Source organism: Fundulus heteroclitus, chromosome 12 (genome assembly GCF_011125445.2).
Source record: "Fundulus heteroclitus isolate FHET01 chromosome 12, MU-UCD_Fhet_4.1, whole genome shotgun sequence".
Classification (NCBI taxonomy): Eukaryota; Metazoa; Chordata; class Actinopteri; order Cyprinodontiformes; family Fundulidae; genus Fundulus; species Fundulus heteroclitus.
In genome coordinates this window covers 9,510,704-9,527,760 of record NC_046372.1, presented here as the reverse complement: position 1 = coordinate 9,527,760, position 17,057 = coordinate 9,510,704, and the positions used below count along the sequence as shown (strand labels likewise).

The 17,057-nt window shown below is 39.9% G+C and overlaps 1 protein-coding gene across 3 annotated transcripts in view; it reads right to left on the bottom strand.

Annotated features, from left to right (window-relative positions):
* fbxl17 (F-box and leucine-rich repeat protein 17) overlaps positions 1–17,057 on the bottom strand; it is a 348,909-nt gene that overhangs the window by 216,478 nt on the left and 115,374 nt on the right. For all 3 annotated transcript variants that reach the window (XM_036143888.1, XM_012869993.3, XM_036143889.1), the window contains one exon: positions 11,856–11,986. In XM_036143888.1, coding sequence (XP_035999781.1) covers positions 11,856–11,986 — 131 coding nt within the window. The remainder of the gene's footprint in view (positions 1–11,855; positions 11,987–17,057) is intronic.

Here is a 17,057-nt window from a genome sequence, read left to right as displayed (position 1 = left end):
TAAGAAAACCAATAATTTTGTGTCGCAGTTCAACAATTTGGTTAACATGGATTTTTAGCTACATTTCAGTGTCAGGCGCATGACTCATTTCAAATGATGGGACTCTGACACCTGGGTCTAATGTGGTTTAACAGCTGCGAGATGCAAGGGTTTCTCTAGTAATGACTGCATTTAGATGACTCTGAGATGTAATTTAAATGCTGCCAGAAAGATCTTTTCTTAAATCTTTAATGCACAACAGCAAGCTGGAACTTAAGAGGCAGTGCAGCATTTTGATTCAGATTGAAAAACCTTTATTAACACCTGACTTGCAGAAACACTGACACTGTTTTCACATACCTGGACCTAGATAGGCACGACTATATACAATTTGAGGTGCAAAAGGCTCAAACACATCCCCTTTCCTACTGAAATTCCAGGGATTTAACTACTTTTACCCAGGTAAAAAAGAAACCTGGGTTATTTGTATGCTTTGTTTCAACTGCTCTGAAAGGCAGTGTAAAGTTTATGTAAATTAGGGGTACGAGGAAGTGGTGAAGAAAACCCCAATACACCTCCAGTCCAACAGGTGGCGGTAATAGGAAATCAAAGGCATCACCAGCAGTTCCCACCTTTACCTCAGCATCGCTTCTGTCACCTAGCAACCATCACAGTGTGAAACACAGAGCTGAAAGCCAACGGGAGTTAAGAGCCACGCCTGTTTTATTAGGTTTAAAAGTAGGTCAAAAACATTCACTTTTTTCTTTCCTAAATAACCAAGGAGGAGGCTTTAATGTTTCTGAAACAAGTCCCTAATTTTTTTCCCCCACAAATACTTTTGGTTTTACAGCACTTTTAACACACAATATGCAATTTAACTATCAAACATTGCCGGCCATCCCAGAAAAATGCTTCGCTGCACAGAAATGCTTAACTCCACCCCTTGGAACGCGCCCCTCAAAAATACCGGCATAATCGGAAACTCCTACACCTTGACCAGGACCTTTTATATGAGAAAGTGTGGACCCTGGAAATTGAAATTACTCTGGTAAAATTGTGTTAAAAAGGTGTGGAGGTCTTTCCAAATCCCAGGTAATTGTTCATGCAATGGAAAAGGAGCCATTCAGGGTTTTTTTACAGTACCTGAATTTCACAGAAAAATCCACCCTTTAATTTGTGTAGATTTATTCAATGGGCAAAAATAAAATGTTAATTTGTTTCTGACCTTAAATGAAATGAACCAAGTCTACTGGCTATGCTGCTGTCCACCGCCAGTTTCCCAACAGAAGCTGCTCTTAGTTCTCTATAATATCTCACAAGGTTGGTGGAAACTAAAAGGGATCATTGACCATTCCTCTTTGCATATCTTTAAGCATAAGCCTCATAGAATCTCCACAATACGTAGCAGTGGGAATGGGGTGATTTTTCACATAGCCATACTTTGTTTCATGTCAACCTGAAGGTCTAAAAAGGGTCTTAAAGCTCCTACTTACTCAGGCATAATGACCATATAGTGTGAGCCACACACCGTGAAACACTATGAATACCTTTGAATTAGGGCTGAGCGATAAATCGATTCAATCGATTCATTCTAATTTACAATTTTTTAAGATTTAATGCACTCATTGGGCTTCCATGAAGAGAACATCATCCAATGCTGAATATAGGATAATATATTGTGAAAATACTGTAAGAAGAAACTTTTTTACCATAATACAAGGCACTTTAACTTACGCATTTACTTGTTTTAAGTTAGTTTGAAGTTACACAAGGGAAGTGTCACCTGTTCTTAGCTCATTGTGTAAAACCACTAGCAGCAAACATTTAGTTATATTTTCATTGTTTACAATAGCAGGGCAGCCATTTTGTTTTACAAGCGTTTTTGACAGCTTATAATTAGTTGCACTTTGGATTCAGTACAACTTCCAGATGAAACGTAAAAAAACCCCAAAAAAACTGGACTTGTTTTCCGAAGTTTGAAGACGTTTTGCTTCCTATCCAGGAAACTTTCTCAATTCAAAAAGTCTGGAGTAATGTGGAGTACCAAGCTCTATACTACTGCCCAACAAAGGCCTTGTAATGGCTTAGATAACATGCAAATTCAACAGAAACAGGCCCACCCCCTTAGTAATGGGAAGTCATTAAAGTCATTAAGCCAGCAGATTTTGTTTTTTACTTTTTTTGGGAATTCCAGATGAAAAGCTTGACATAAAAGCAAGTTTTTCTTTTTGTGAAACGAAATGGACAGAAATAAAATCGATTAATCGGATTTGGTATAATAAAAACTGAGACTTTATTTTTAAGCCATATCGCCCTACTTTGAATGGACAGTGGCAAGTTTTAATGACCTAGTTGGGCACCTAGCACATGTAAGTATTCACGAGTATGTGGGGACCTTTAGACTTAGCCATGGTAGCTTCTGTAAATCTCTCAAACCAGAAGTTTGCATATACATAGCTCCTAACAAATATAATGGAGATTTACCACTATTTATTTTCCCAAGCTTGAGTTTTAGAGGGTTTTTTTTGTTGTTTTTTTACCTCCCCTACCATCCTGATGCCTGAACACAACAGCAGCAGTCTATAAGCTCCAGCTGCTTGCCTTCATTGTGTGTCTGCGCCGTGCCACAAGCGTTTCTCTGTATCCGATACTTATCAAGGCACCCGAGTCTGACGCCGCCATTACTCAAAATTAATAACCACGGCAGCATGCTTATCACAGCACACTTTCACAAGCAACCTGCCAGAAACAATCGGCTCTGTGTTTGTGCGCATGACAAGAGGGCGAGAGAGAGAGAAAGGGAAGAATAAACAGAGAGCAGCCGAAGTGTGAAAGAGAGGCAGAGCAAAAGAGACTAAAATCTGAAAGGAAAGGCGGAACTGAGAAAGAAATGAAGAGTAAATATGCAACATGCATGCAGGTTCATCTGCCGTGCCTAATCACTCTGTCTCCATTAATCCTCGAGTTTTGTTTTTTTTTCTCCCCTGGACCTTTTCTTCACATCATGTTTGACAACGGGGCAACACTGGTTCTGCTTGTGTATTCACTCTGCTAAGCAGGACTCTGATCTTCACTGACAGCCAATCTGCTCCAACATGGCAGGCCTGAGTAAATAAAAGAAAAGCCCGGGTTGCTAATTTACAAATCATACAAATACAGTGCGGCGTCGGAGGCTCGAAATTCCCAGCCGGAAGAGAATAAAAGAAAACCGTCGTCTGTGCAGGATGTGTGAAAATACAGGCAGAAAGAAAAGAAAAGAGACAAGGACACGGGAAGGCTCCTCAGCAGCCCTCCTCAGATCAGGACAGACAGGTGGTAAAGAAACAAGACAAGGACAAATGTCTGGTTCAGGCTACGCTGACATTTTCCGTGACATTTTAAGACAAATCTGACAAAACCCAAAGAGAAGTGGGTAACCTGAAATAGTTTGCAAAAGGAAACCTGCATGTAGTAACAAGAGGAGGCTTTGAAATCAGAGGCAGACTCTTCAAATGATCTCAAATCTGATATTCGCCTTAGACATTATACGTGTTTCAAAAGGACTAGTTGTGCCTTATCAAGGAGAAATATCGCTAGCCTTAACCCTAGGTCTTTTTTAGTTAGTTTTAGTCACAGTCCTGACCTTTAGCCCCAACAGTAAACACAGATTGCATTTAAAAGTATGCTAAATAACAGAGAACGTTTTTTTCTTTGCAAACGCATCATAAGCCAGAGACACTGGTGGCGTTTCAGAGCTTTGTTAGGGATTCGCTGGTGTCGGGAACAAAAGTGTTATAATTATGATTGCCTAAAAGGACATTTACATTAGGGTGCCACTGTTTCTCTTCTGTAATTAAAACAGACTAAACAGAGGCAGCGCTGCAGCAGATGTCAGAATCATGGGTAAGGGTGGTGGCATGCTGCTGAAACGATTCAACCTGGAACTCAAAGGTAGTTGGAAATAACGAAGGGTGGGAGCAATTACTAAACTCTGACTCTATAAACTAAACAGCTTATTAAATGACAGTTCCAAGCAGGGGTGGGCGACGTGACAGCATAGGATTGTAAAGCATTAAAAGATGTTGATCTCCCCAAGCAGAGACTGTGATATCTTCTATGAAGGAAATCCTGTCTATTGTTGCTGCATGCTCTTCCTTTATCTTTAGATATTACCCTGTTTATTATTCAGGGCGAGTGTACCTTCGATGTATGTTGTTTAAATTTAAAATTAAAAGACCATTTTTAGAAGGATAAATATTGTGAGACTGATTCGTTGAGTATCAATGAAGTCAGTGGAAAACAGCAATATTAAACAAAGCTTTCATTAGTAAATTGACCTACTTTTACAGCTTAATTTCCAAATAAATAAAAGAAAATGGAAGCAAATTTTAACGTTAAAGCTCAAAGTATTTCCAGCATTTAGTGTAACTCACCTCAAAATCAACATTTTTGCAGATAAACGGGCCCTAAGGCTGCTACTTTAATTGTTTACTGTTCCATTTTTTTTAATTTTTACGTCAAGTTGTTTAGTTCTGCAATATTTGTCTTTAAACCGCCTTAGTGCTGCCCTCTTAGGCTGAACAGTGGTTATTGCAATTGAATTTTCCAATTGGTTCAAATGGTACATGCTTTTGTCAAACATAAACCAGCCTATCCTTTTTTTTTTCGGCTGCACTCTTTCTTCACTTCATCAGATTGGGGTGTCATCTATAGTACTGCACCACACAGAATCAATCCGTCTATCCGTCTACCACTCTCACTTGTGAACATCTCACTTTAGGATAGTTCATTTCATCAGCTTGAAGCAGAGACTCGACCCCAACCCAGAGAAATCAGCCCACTTTTTTTACCTGTTGAAAACCATGGCTATCGACTTGGAGGACATGACTATCATCCTAGCTACTTTGCAGTTGGTTGCAAACAACTTCTGAAGATCCATGCCTCACAATACCAACAGAAACACATCCTCCTCAAAAAGAAGAGATAAGACACTGGTGTTTCCAGAAGAGAAATCTCACTCCCCACTACTACGCCTTGGAATGGCGTTCACCGCATTTACAAACGGGATCGGGATCTAGGGGCAACCTTGGCAGAGTCGGTCCCGCACCTTTTCCAGCACCCCATACTCCTAAAGCAGGACCCCACAAAATGCATTGATTAGCATAAGCCTTCTCCCAATCCACTTCTCAGATAAACTCTTTTTTTCAGTCTTGTGTAAGAAATCTTGATTTTAATTGACATGAGTAGGGAGAATTGTACAAAATGATTAAAATCTGTTCAGAAATATACTTTGGCATAGACACTTTGCTATACAAGTTTCTTTATAGATGTGCTTCTTTTTCCATTGAGAAATTGTGATATCTTGCTTGTAATTTACAAGAAAAAGCATAGAATATCTCTGTTATAGCTTTCCTACATGCAAACCCAAACATATTTCTAATGATAATTTATTAACTATAGACTGACTTTATACTCAAATGATTATACTTCAGTTATCATTTAACAGAACAACTTGATCATTTCTTATTGGAAAAGTCAGTGTCAGAAGTATAGGAACAACTTCAACAGACTTTTCTGTTTAATTTAGATTTCACATGTCATCTTAACTTACTATAAAAGCAACACATGTATTCTAATCCTTGTTCAATGTACAACCACATCTAACAAAACAAAATTAAAAAAGGCATTCAGAAACATATTGTGTTTTCTTTTTCTACTGCAGTTAATTGAAGCAATATGAAATAAATCATGGATAATGCCAGAATATCACTTTAACTTTTAACTGTTAGTTGGCCTCCAGCGTTTTTCTAAACTTTAAAAAGAATACTTTTACCATAGTTGTGATGCTTAAAATATTCTAAGACATAACATCTAAACTTGGACAAATATAAAATGTGGGCAGTTTTGAGCAAAATCAAGCAAAGCAGAGAAACAAACGGTCATTTGACACATCATTGATCACGCTGATTTATCACATAAGCATCTGATTTGAAGGTTTAGCACTTCTGCAGGCACCGTGACAAGTGCCAGCTGGCTCCAGCAGAGGCTATTTGGAAATGCACTTCCCCTGCAGACACCTGCGAAAGCTAAAATGTTTTTGGAAACATTTGCTTCTGTGAGAATACTCCTCCAATTATTTGGCCCTTCATAAGCCTCCTCAAGTCATGGGGGAGGAGGTTTCTGTAATCCTTCATCTAGCTTGATTTCCGTAGGAGGGGACAAAAATGTAGAACAGCCAATTTGAGCGCTGATTTGTGACGCTCGTACAGTAAGTGATGGAGATACGCAGCAAATGTTGGCCTCGAGTAAAATGCAAAGGAGGTAAAATGGATGAATATTGATTTTCCCCCTGTTTGAATGAAGCTGGCAGAAAGACAGATGAATAAACAGAGAAAGGGAGGGAGAGAGGGGGGGAGACAGTCAGGGATTTTGGGAAACACCCAACCTCCAACAATAGAAGCCTCATAAAACCAAATAACTCACTCACTGGATGAATCTGGTCTTAGGAAACGCTGCAGGCCAAGTGACCGAAGCCTGGCCACACACCCCCACACAATCAGAGAGAAACAGGCAAGAATGGACATAATTATTGTTCCTTCTGCTCTCAAACATGCTCAGCTTTGATGTCTTTGTTGAAGAAAAGTTTTGGCTTGTTTTTTTGTTTTTTTTACTGGACAGTAATAGACCTCGAATCTCTAATCAGCTATTTCTTGATAAATTACCTGAAAAAGGTTGGGCAGCATCTGGTAGGTGTGTTCATATTTTATAGCTCCAGTTTGTTTGACATGGTCCAGTCTGGTTTTAGGGCTACGTAGACCATAGAAACATAGCATGTAGCATTAGTGTAGACGTTGTTCGTGCACTGCAAAAACTTATCTAAAAATAAGTAAAATTTTCTTAAAATGAGTGTTTATGTCCTAGAAATGAGCAGGTAAATAAGATTATCTGCCAATGGAATGAGTAGTTTGACCCCTAAAATAAGATAATTAGATATGCTGCACTTGAAATAAGATAATGGAGATGAATTGTTCCTATTTTACGTGCAAAAATCTTATTCTATTGGCAGATCGTCTTATTTACCTGCTCAAATCAGGGAAAAATACACAAATTTTAAGAACATTTTACTTATTTTTAGCTCTGTTTTTGCAGTGTGTTTATTCTGTATGTGTGTGCAGGACTTGCTGTTTTAGAACACCAGTGCACAAATCTATTACACCAATCCTCATCAGGCAGGTATACATAAAGCAATAATTGGCAGAGACTAAGAGCTGCCTGGCTTTTAATTCCTGATAATCAGGTGGTGCCACTTGTTATTTTTCATGAAAACTAACTATCAATAACTGCTATTGTCCCTTTTATTTATTGTTATTCATAGACAACCCAAGCCAATTGTTGCCCAACATAATCTTTTTTTCTGTTAACATTATAATTCTCAACAAAATGTAACTTTCTTTAATTTCTACTGTTAAGAATATTTCCGTTCACTTGGCAACTTTCTCTCCGTAAAAAAAGACAAACAATGTTTTGGGGGAAAGAAATCTAATTTGCCTAAGGGCTAACTAGGCTACAGGTGGCAAGTCTTCTCTGTATCTGTGAGAGCTGGTGCAGCATGTATTGGCGTGAAGAAGAGAGACAGAAGACGTTTGCAGTAAAAGCCAGAAAGAAGGACCCAATGACGGAGCTACAGACCAGCCAACACGCTGAACCAGAAGCTGCGCCAGATCGAGCGTACAAACAAGACTGATCCGCTCGCACAGAATTCAGTTGCGCCGTTTGATTTACCAAAATCTTCTTTAATGTTTCAGCAAGATAAGTGTTTCAGACTGGTTGGTATTTGAACTCCAAGAGAGGAGTAGCCTGTGTGAGCCGCTGCTGGGGACAAGGCCGAGAGCCCTGATGGAACCGGAAGCAGAAGCCCGAGCTGGTTCTGGGAAAGCAAACAGCCTCTGAGATAATATGGAGATACTCTCTAGTCATATCAGTTAAGATTGTTTTCTGCCAACTGACCTCCAGGCCTTCCTCTGTTGGGAAGACTCTAATGTCTTCTTATGTCCCTTAGACTCCAAACTTAGGATTAGAAAGCTACGATACGCATGCGACTGAGTTTGCCTTTGCAGTAAGATGGAGAGACCATCTGATAAAGTTAGATCTTTCATCGGCTCAAGAAAACAGAGCTGGTACAATATACGGCTGACAAAAACAGTCAGAGAGGTTGTGCTTGAAAGATAAGGTGTAATCGTTCCAAAAGCTGAACCAGATAAATTACCTGATCTTGCATCCTGTTTCTAAGCTCTGTGGTCAACAGAGTTAAAGGTAGAAGTAAGATCTACCTGAACTAGGAGAGGGGAATCTGTAGCCGGCTGCCATGTAAATATCCCTCGACACCCAAAACAGAGCGGTTTTTCAGTGGAATGCATTTGTATTCCTAAAAATATATATTTTTAAATAAAGCTTTTATTTAATTGAAAGAAAAAGAAATTGAACAGCCACTACATTTCCCATAATCTTAGAGATAGTTACTAATCTGGATATAGGCCTGTGAGTTTTTGGCTGATAATTTAAAGTTTGCTTGGATTAATTCAATAATTTTTTTCATTATGTTTGTTATTGCTGGAAAAGTAAGTGCATCTTTATTAGAATTACAACTTAGAAAAGTAGGAAAGAACTGCCAACTTGCTTGAATCCTAATCTAGATGAAAAACTACTCTTTGGTACAAATTCTAATAACAGTATCAAGTCGTTTTGCACATGCAGCTTCAGATCGATCGAAACAAGAGGAACGATTTCACACACCTCAAAGTAAAGTGGGGGGAAACTGTTTAACTTTGTTGCTGTGAGTTTCTGAAAAGCCCCGCACGGCCATTTGCTCTCCCATTACCCTGTGATCATGAATTGCTCCCCCCCCATTTTCCGAACAATATGAGATTTGAAAAACACAATCCCACTTTGGTGTCTCATCATCTCTGGAAGAAGAAACCCGAGAAAATAACAGCACCATCACTGCCCACCTGCAGAACATCACTTCTTCTCTCCCCAAGAAATGACACTGACAAAAAAAAAAAAAAACATGCCTCCCCACTATCACCTGCCTCACCATCAGACTGTGACGATGGAGAGTTGGTGTTTGGCCATTATTTTCTCGCTTTCATACTTTGGGGGCGCTGCTTTCGACTATCGCTGAGACTGCGGTAGACCTCAGAGGACGCCGCGTTCATTTATTTATTTTACAGTTTAAATAAGGGGCGAAGAGAAGGGAAAGAAACAGCTGATATGCTTTACCTCCCGCCGAGCTCTATATCTTCAATGGCTTCTAGTCGGGGGGACAAATTGGTCTTGGAAATAAGGGGTCATTTCCTCTGCCTGTTTACCTGTTGGCTGCACACCGCCATCAGTCTGAAGCAGACACAAGCTGACCCAGCTCTACCCTCTGTGAGCTAATGTGAGCCAGGGTTGAGTCATTCTGGTCTTCACTGACAACAAACGAGCAGCTTTAGAGCGTGTGTGTGTGTGTGTGTGTGTGTGTGTGTGAGTGTGTGTGTGTGTGTGGTTACAAACAGCAGTGACCCCGATGAACTGATGACCTTTTAAAACTTTGAGGCAAATAAACCAGTTTCCTGTCGCTCGTCTTCTTTCTTCGGAAGACGCGCCGGCAGTTCGCACGTCACTGAAAGACCTTCAAAGAAATGTCATCGGCGATTTCTTGAAGGTTTTGGTTAAGTTAAATGCGTGTCTTTCTCTGTTCATAATTGTATGCGCTGATGTCCATTTGAGGCCCCGTCAATGCTCGCACAAATATAGTTGAAACCAGACATTTACAGTACGTACAGTGTAAAAGGCACGTGATCTTTTTTTCTCCTCAGCTTCTGACACTAAACCAGACTAATGACTTCCTGATTTGTTCATAACAGAATCATTAAGTAGATTTTTTTTTTTGTTTTACTTTCTTCAAAGTCAAAGCTTTACATAATATTCCTTGGTATTTGGTGGAATTGCCTTTTAAACTATATAACTTTGGTTAAACATTTTCTGGTCTCCTTCCACAAGCTTCTAACAACGGTTTGCTGGGATTTTGGCCCATTCCTGCTGACAGAACTGGAGCAACTGAGCCAGCTTTGAAAGCACCTTTGCTTTTCAAGCCAGCCCACAAAATGAGATTTAATCTTTGTGATAGCCACCTCAAAACATTGACCCTGTTATCTTTAACCTACTGTGTGACTACTTTGGTGTTCACAATCCATTCGGGAGACTGATTTGCGCCCAAGCTCTAACCTCCTTTAAAAATGTCTTGAAATAGGGAGTTAATATATATAAAGTTTATTTTCCTCATAGGGCCATCTATGCAAAGTGTTTTTTTCATTATTCACCGTTTTTTTGTTTCCTCCATGTTCACTTTAAACACGCTACTTACAGTGAAAACAGTCTTTGAGTCTCCATTTAGCAACAACTTTCCCACAGTGCAGTGTAGTTAGCAGCCTATGCTAACGTGGTATTTTCACTGGTTCGAAATGGATTGGACTTTTTTTGTTGACAATTTAAGCCTAAAACTTCTCAGGTTCAGCTTAACAGGTCTTAATAAGGCTTTTCACAAACGACATCAAACTGCTAAATTTAGAACAGCTCAGTGCGCATGCGCCGCGGCCACTTCACATTCAGACAACGTTGAGCGGTAAAGCTTGAACAGTTTGCTTTTATGAGTCAAATAGAGAGCAGATCTGTCTTGAATATCGCCTCAACAGACTTATTATGGTAACTAAAAAACTCTTCTGGATTGATGTCTGCTGGAGCGACTCACGACATGATGATCATGACCATATGGAGGGAGTTTGTTGTTGTTGTTTTTTTACATTAATTTTCCTAAACCCCGAAGGACTGCTGAGAAGTAGCAGTGTTGGATACGAGCTAGTAAGCAAGAGGGCTTTACTGTGGAAAATATGACCAAAGACACCTATGTGTGCTCTCTACATTTCGGCGGATGTAAGGCGCCAATAATTGGATGTCGAAGCCTAATATCAGCGACTGTAGTGTATCTGCAGGTAGGCTACGTTTATTAGGCTCTTTGTCAGCGGAATGAAAACGTCATCATACAATCCATGACATTCCTCATCATCGGGATCATAAACACACCACATGCTGCACACTGGTGCTGAAACAGTCTATGAAATGGGCTGGTGGTCTATTAGATTGTCAGCAGGGGTGTCTATGTGTGTATAAGAGCTTCATTGTTGCCTGGACTGATTATTATAATTGACTTTGGACTTGTTCTTCTCTAAAGTCTCTTATTTTTCGTAAGATTTTTTTTTTAGGCTTGTTTTTGAATGTGATGAAACATTAAAGCCTTCTCTTTAGAAGTATTTAGGAAAGACGGTGACAGTTTCTGACCTAATGTCAAAACAGGCTTAAAAGGTTAAATCGAAGTGAACTAAATGAAATTGAATGCAGCTGAAAAGAATTGAGGGGAAACTAATTGAAATAAAAAGGTTAACAAAATTGACTTTAAACAAAATGAATCATGGCGAACTGAATGGAAGAAATTGAACACAATGGATTTGAAATAAATAAAAATGAATGACAGATTTAAATGGAGTTGGAGGAAACTGATCAAATATATCAAACTGAATGGAAACGACTTAAATGAAACTAAATGGAATTCAGTGCATTCAGTGAAATGAACTGATTTTAACAGAACCGAATCAAACTCGGGTGAATGGAACTTAATGCCATGGCATGAAATTGAACTGAATCACACAGAACAGAACTGAACTGATTTCAAGAATACAGTGGACTAAATATTTTACTGAAGCACAGTTAACTTACCTGAACAGTATCAAATAAACCGAAGTGAACCAAATATGTTACATCCACTGCATCATTTGGCCTTACAAATAAACTTCACTCACCTGTCATTAATGCTCCAGTTGAGGCACAGGTTTAGGGAGCTGAGCTTCCGACACTTCCTCACCACTTCCATCACCGTCTCATTGTTCAGCTCGGAGATGTGCCGCAGGTCCAGAACGCTCAGGTTTTGCAGCTAGAAGGGACGACACATACTACATATTACGAAGGACTCGATCGAAAAGTCTCACACAACAAAAACTTTCTTGATGAAAATACGCATAATGCCTTCCTTAAGTAAACAATGGATCCCATTCGTTTGTTACTTTGACATCGCTACAAAGAGGACGCAACACAAGCGCGCAACCTTCGCATTTCTGCTGAGCTACGGGAACGGCTATGATGCATCTGCAAGAATGAAATGAATTTTATTCCTGTGTGCAGAGTAAATATGTGTTGTACCACATGCTGCTCCAAATACAACAGAACAAATACAGAACAAAACCAAACACGGCAGATAAGTGCTACAGAATTGTTTATCGTTACTGTTTACCATTCCGCGCCCGCACGCCCGGCGCGAGGGGTTATGAGTCAATACGAGCATTCGCTTTTTCATCTTCCTTTCATCTCCACCCCCCCCCCCCCCACACACACACTTCCAATGATCCCACTCTCCGATCTGAATACCTTATAAAAGAAGCTTTAGATTAATCCCCAAGTTAAAATCTCAACCTCCTGACACGATGTTCAACAAGCAAGAAGAGACAGTGCAGGTGCACAGACTCTGATACAGACTCATAACTATTCAACAGAAGGCTGCAAACACACACACACACACACACACACGCTTACACTCTCTGAAACACACACATATGCGCGCACACACAAGGGATGCAAGATAAGAGGGGTATGATATTCAAGCGAGCCGCCAGGGAGGCATAAAGGTAAATGTCATGTCCGAGGCTAAAGAGAAAACAAGCTTACAGTCGGTGTTAAGATCACTGAGCCCTGTTGTCGGCTCCATAGGCGTGACATATAGCGAGCAGCGTGAAGACACGTGGTGAGGGGAAGGACAAGGACCGGGGCTCGCTGCGTGAAGTAAGCACACATGTAAACAGCGCCTCCGCCGAGGTTAAAAAGCACACAAAGCCGCAAAAAAAAAAAAAAAAAAAAAAAAAAAAAAAAAAACGGTAAGTGTGGAAGCTGCTGCCCTATGCTGCAAGTCATTTTTTTATTATTTTTTTTTAAACTTGGAGAGAGAGAAGAAGAAGAAAAAAAAACCTCTCTCCTTTGAGTGGCTTGTTTGTTACTCCTCCAGTGAAACTTGAATCCACACCTCCCGTTCTAAAATGTCTTGTCGGGCATGAAATAAACATGAAATACAATTTTTATGCAGCGCACGCTCACCTGCGCTTTAATGATACATGTGGCAACACGAATGAAATAAACAAACGGCTTGTTTGCACGAAAGCAGCTAAAAAAAAAAAATTGTCAACTGCAAAAAAAAAAAACCTGCTTATCGATACATAAACTCAGTGAGGTGTGGACAAAATCACACCAAAAAAAACCCCACAAGTACGGACAAACTGTCATGCTCCTGTAGTCGCCACTGAATCGAAGTGCTAAATTATTTATTCTGGGGGCTGAACAGGGTGTGTACACCCGTGTTGCACGCTCATTATTCATTTTGTTGGGACATAAACATGCTTGCACATTCAGAAAAACGGGAGCTCAGCATCTTTGAGAAGGGGGACAAAAGCCAAGTGGCAACAATTCCTGCTTGAAGTTTAGTGTAAGTTATTAAGGCTTGGGGTTCTAACGCCACAAACGCTCACAGGAAGAGACCCGGCAGAAATGCAGCGGCAAGTATTTCCACACATCCTCTCTCACAAAAGAGTTTTCTCGTCCATTCAGTGTTTGTGATCGGCACGGCCAGGGTGAAATTTTCAAAGCCCCCCATATCAAAAGTAGTATTTGTTCTCCAAATCTTCAAAACTGCTTATTTCTGCTGAAAAAGAATTTCTACTACAGCCAATAAGGCGGCATTTCATTGATGTGGGTAACCAATGAGAAACCAGGCCAACCGGAGGGAGTTTTCATTGGTTGAGCGAGTAGCTGGGTTGGAGGAAAAATAACCAAAATTTTTTTAGATGTGTGCACGGTGGGGTGGGGGGGTGGGGGAGCAGGGGTGAGGGTAAATGGGCTAGTTATAATTATTAGTTTCCTGTTACTCAAATATTTTACTGCACACAAAGAATACATAAGGGATAACCAAGAAAAAGATAAAGCTTACATATAGAATAGCTTGCACATGGGGAAAAGTGTAAGTTATGCTTAGAAAAGCTGAGTGAAAAAAAAAAAAGTGAGAGAGACGGAGGAAAAAGTCAGTGAGAAACAAAGTAAGTGAGCGGAGAGGATTTGGGCAGGTTTTTCTCCTCGTTGGCTGAAGTCTGTAACCAGGCAGAGTTTGTCTCTTCGCCTCCGAGTTGGCAGCTACAGCGGGGTCATTATTCAAGCCGTTCATAAAACCAGTGGAACCTGCAAAATCCAGCTGCTCCTGGACCGGCGGCTCCTCTCCTACCACACGCACGCACGCTCGAAATAATGAGCAGACCGCGCATGGATGTGGACATGCACACAAGCTGCAGGCAAAAAACAACTGGAGGGTTAAAAAAAAATGAAAGAGTTTGAACAAAATACTAATTATATATAACACTGACCACAAATATATTAAAAATATATAAAGGATAGACTTTAATAACTGTCACTAACTGAAGATAAAATGTCGTCTTTAGGATATAGGTAAATTCATATCATTTAATGTTACCTGACATTTAACATTCAGGTTTTGCACAGGTTTTGGTATATGTTTTATACCGGCTGATGACAGAATATTAAGAATTTTAGTCTGCAAATTTGATGTTCATCACTAGAAATTATCAAATAAAAATACTATTAGAGCCTGTTAAGTTAGAAAAAAAAATTTGGTTAATGTACAAAAGAAATTTGCTTCTTTGAAATAATATTTTTTTGCATAAATGAAAATGTGTCCTCCAATTAATTAGCACTTTTATTGAATTTTCTTAACACCTATTTTATTCCATTTTACTGAATGACAAGTGTGACAAAATGAATAAAATATTTGTAAACTAGATCAAATGCGGCAAAAAAAATGTAATCCTCATTAAAACATTCAAAACAGAATAATATATTAAAAGATAGTCTAGATTTGAATGAAACAGTACATCCCAATATTTATTTTTGTCATGTTTAATGCTTCGTTCTGGTTTAAAACGACAAACGATTAAAAGAAAAATGATAATTACAGAAGCTGGAAAAAAGAAAAATCAACCTTCTCAGAATTAAAAACTGGATGTGAATCTTAATACGTAGATAACCTCGATAATCACTTCAATCCATCTAATCTATTCGACGCGAAGTCAAACACATCACAGATAAGCCATGAGCAAACTCCTCACATTTGGCAGGGGTCAACAGAAAGAAAGAAGGAAAAAAAAAATAACTCATCTAAGATTGTATGTTTAACAAAAAAAAAAACGGAAACGTCAGTCGTTCTATTCAGTCTACTGATTTATAAGCCATCTCCAATCAGTTTGAATCTTGACAATTTAATTAGCTGCGTCTTTTAAACAAGACAAATAAGACTCTCAGTCAAATAATGGAAAAAGAAAAATAATAATTCAGAGAAAACTACATGTCTGTTCCAAAGCTTTGGTGGCCCGCTGCATTTGAAAAGGCTTATTTAGAAGCTTACTTCACGACATTAGAGCATTTCACAAACCATGCACCTGTGAGGGCTCTGCCACGCAGGCCAATTTTTTTTAACTACCTCTGATATTACTACATATATTTACCCGACGCCAAGCAGGAAGTGGACGCCTTGGCGGACCCCGTGCGGAGGATATGATGTCACGCGTTTGAGCTCTGGCACAAAAAAATAACATGAGCGCACGGTTGTAACTGTCCATCAGCGTCAATGTCTCCGGCTCACGGGGAGTTACGTGGCTTTATGGAAGCACGGACAGAGCTGGCATTGTTGTATTCATAAACAGCGAACATGCTGGATCTGGAAAATATGAGCTGCTGTTTTATGGCTACAGTAAAAAAAAAAATACGTCCATTTCAAGATTTAGTAAGTGAGTTTCATCAGGACGAGAGAAAAAAAAAAGGGGAAAACAAAGGCAGCTACTCTGGGGTATGCTCACAGATCATCCAAGGAGCAGCACATGTTTGCACGTCAGGCTTTTTTGTTGTTGTTGTTTTTTTTTTTTTTTTTTTAAGGGGAATAACACCTTTCTGTAAGAGGACCAGCCCTGAGATTCTCACGACCAGAAAGCAAGAGCAGAAACTGGTTTAGAAGGTTTAAAAGGAGCCAGATAAAAGTTGAGCCACACGCTTTGAAGGATGTTTAAAGTCCTCCGCGAGGAGTCAAGAATCACAAAGTGCCTTTGAGGTGTTTGCTCGGTTGTCTGCATGTGTTTGGGGGACTGTGTGAACGAGACGGGATGAGGTGGGGGCAAAGAGGAGGGACGAATGGCAGAGGTGATACTAGGTGAGTAGGAGTGCGCACTCATGCGTGCTCAACACCCCCCCTCCCCCATCCATCCCCCGAAAAAAGAAAGGGAGAATGTCAGACAGGAGAAAGGTGTGTCATGACAACCCCGTCCTATGCAGCCCTCCTCTCCTGAAATCCCACAAAAGCTCACGCCAGAGCCTCAGAAGTTACAACGGTTAAATAAGTATTGAACATGTCAAAGGTTTTCCCTCAGGAAATATACTCATAATGAGACTATTGGGATGAAATTCACACCAGATGTCGGTTACGACCGAGGATATTTATCCATACAAAAAGAAATCAGAATAAATTAGTGCGTAAATGAAGTTAAGTGTAATAAAGTGGAACGACAGAGAGCAAAAGTATTGAACATGAACAGAAGAAGCTGCATTTATAGAGCAATCCCCTGCCCCCCCCCCCCCCCCCCCCCCCCATTAGTGTAAACTAACATCATCAGCTAACTGGCTGCCTATAAAAAGGTTTCTTATCACCAGTGTTTTGCACAAAACGCGTGTCATAAAGGGTAAAATGCTGTCTGAAGAACTTAACCTTAATCTTGCAGAACATACTGGTTTTGTTTGCTAAAGACGCATTTCCAGAAACTCTGAATGTTCCGGTGAGCAGAGTTAGGGTCACAATCCGAAAATGGAACGAAGATAATTTCCCCATAAACCAGCCATGACCTAACCTG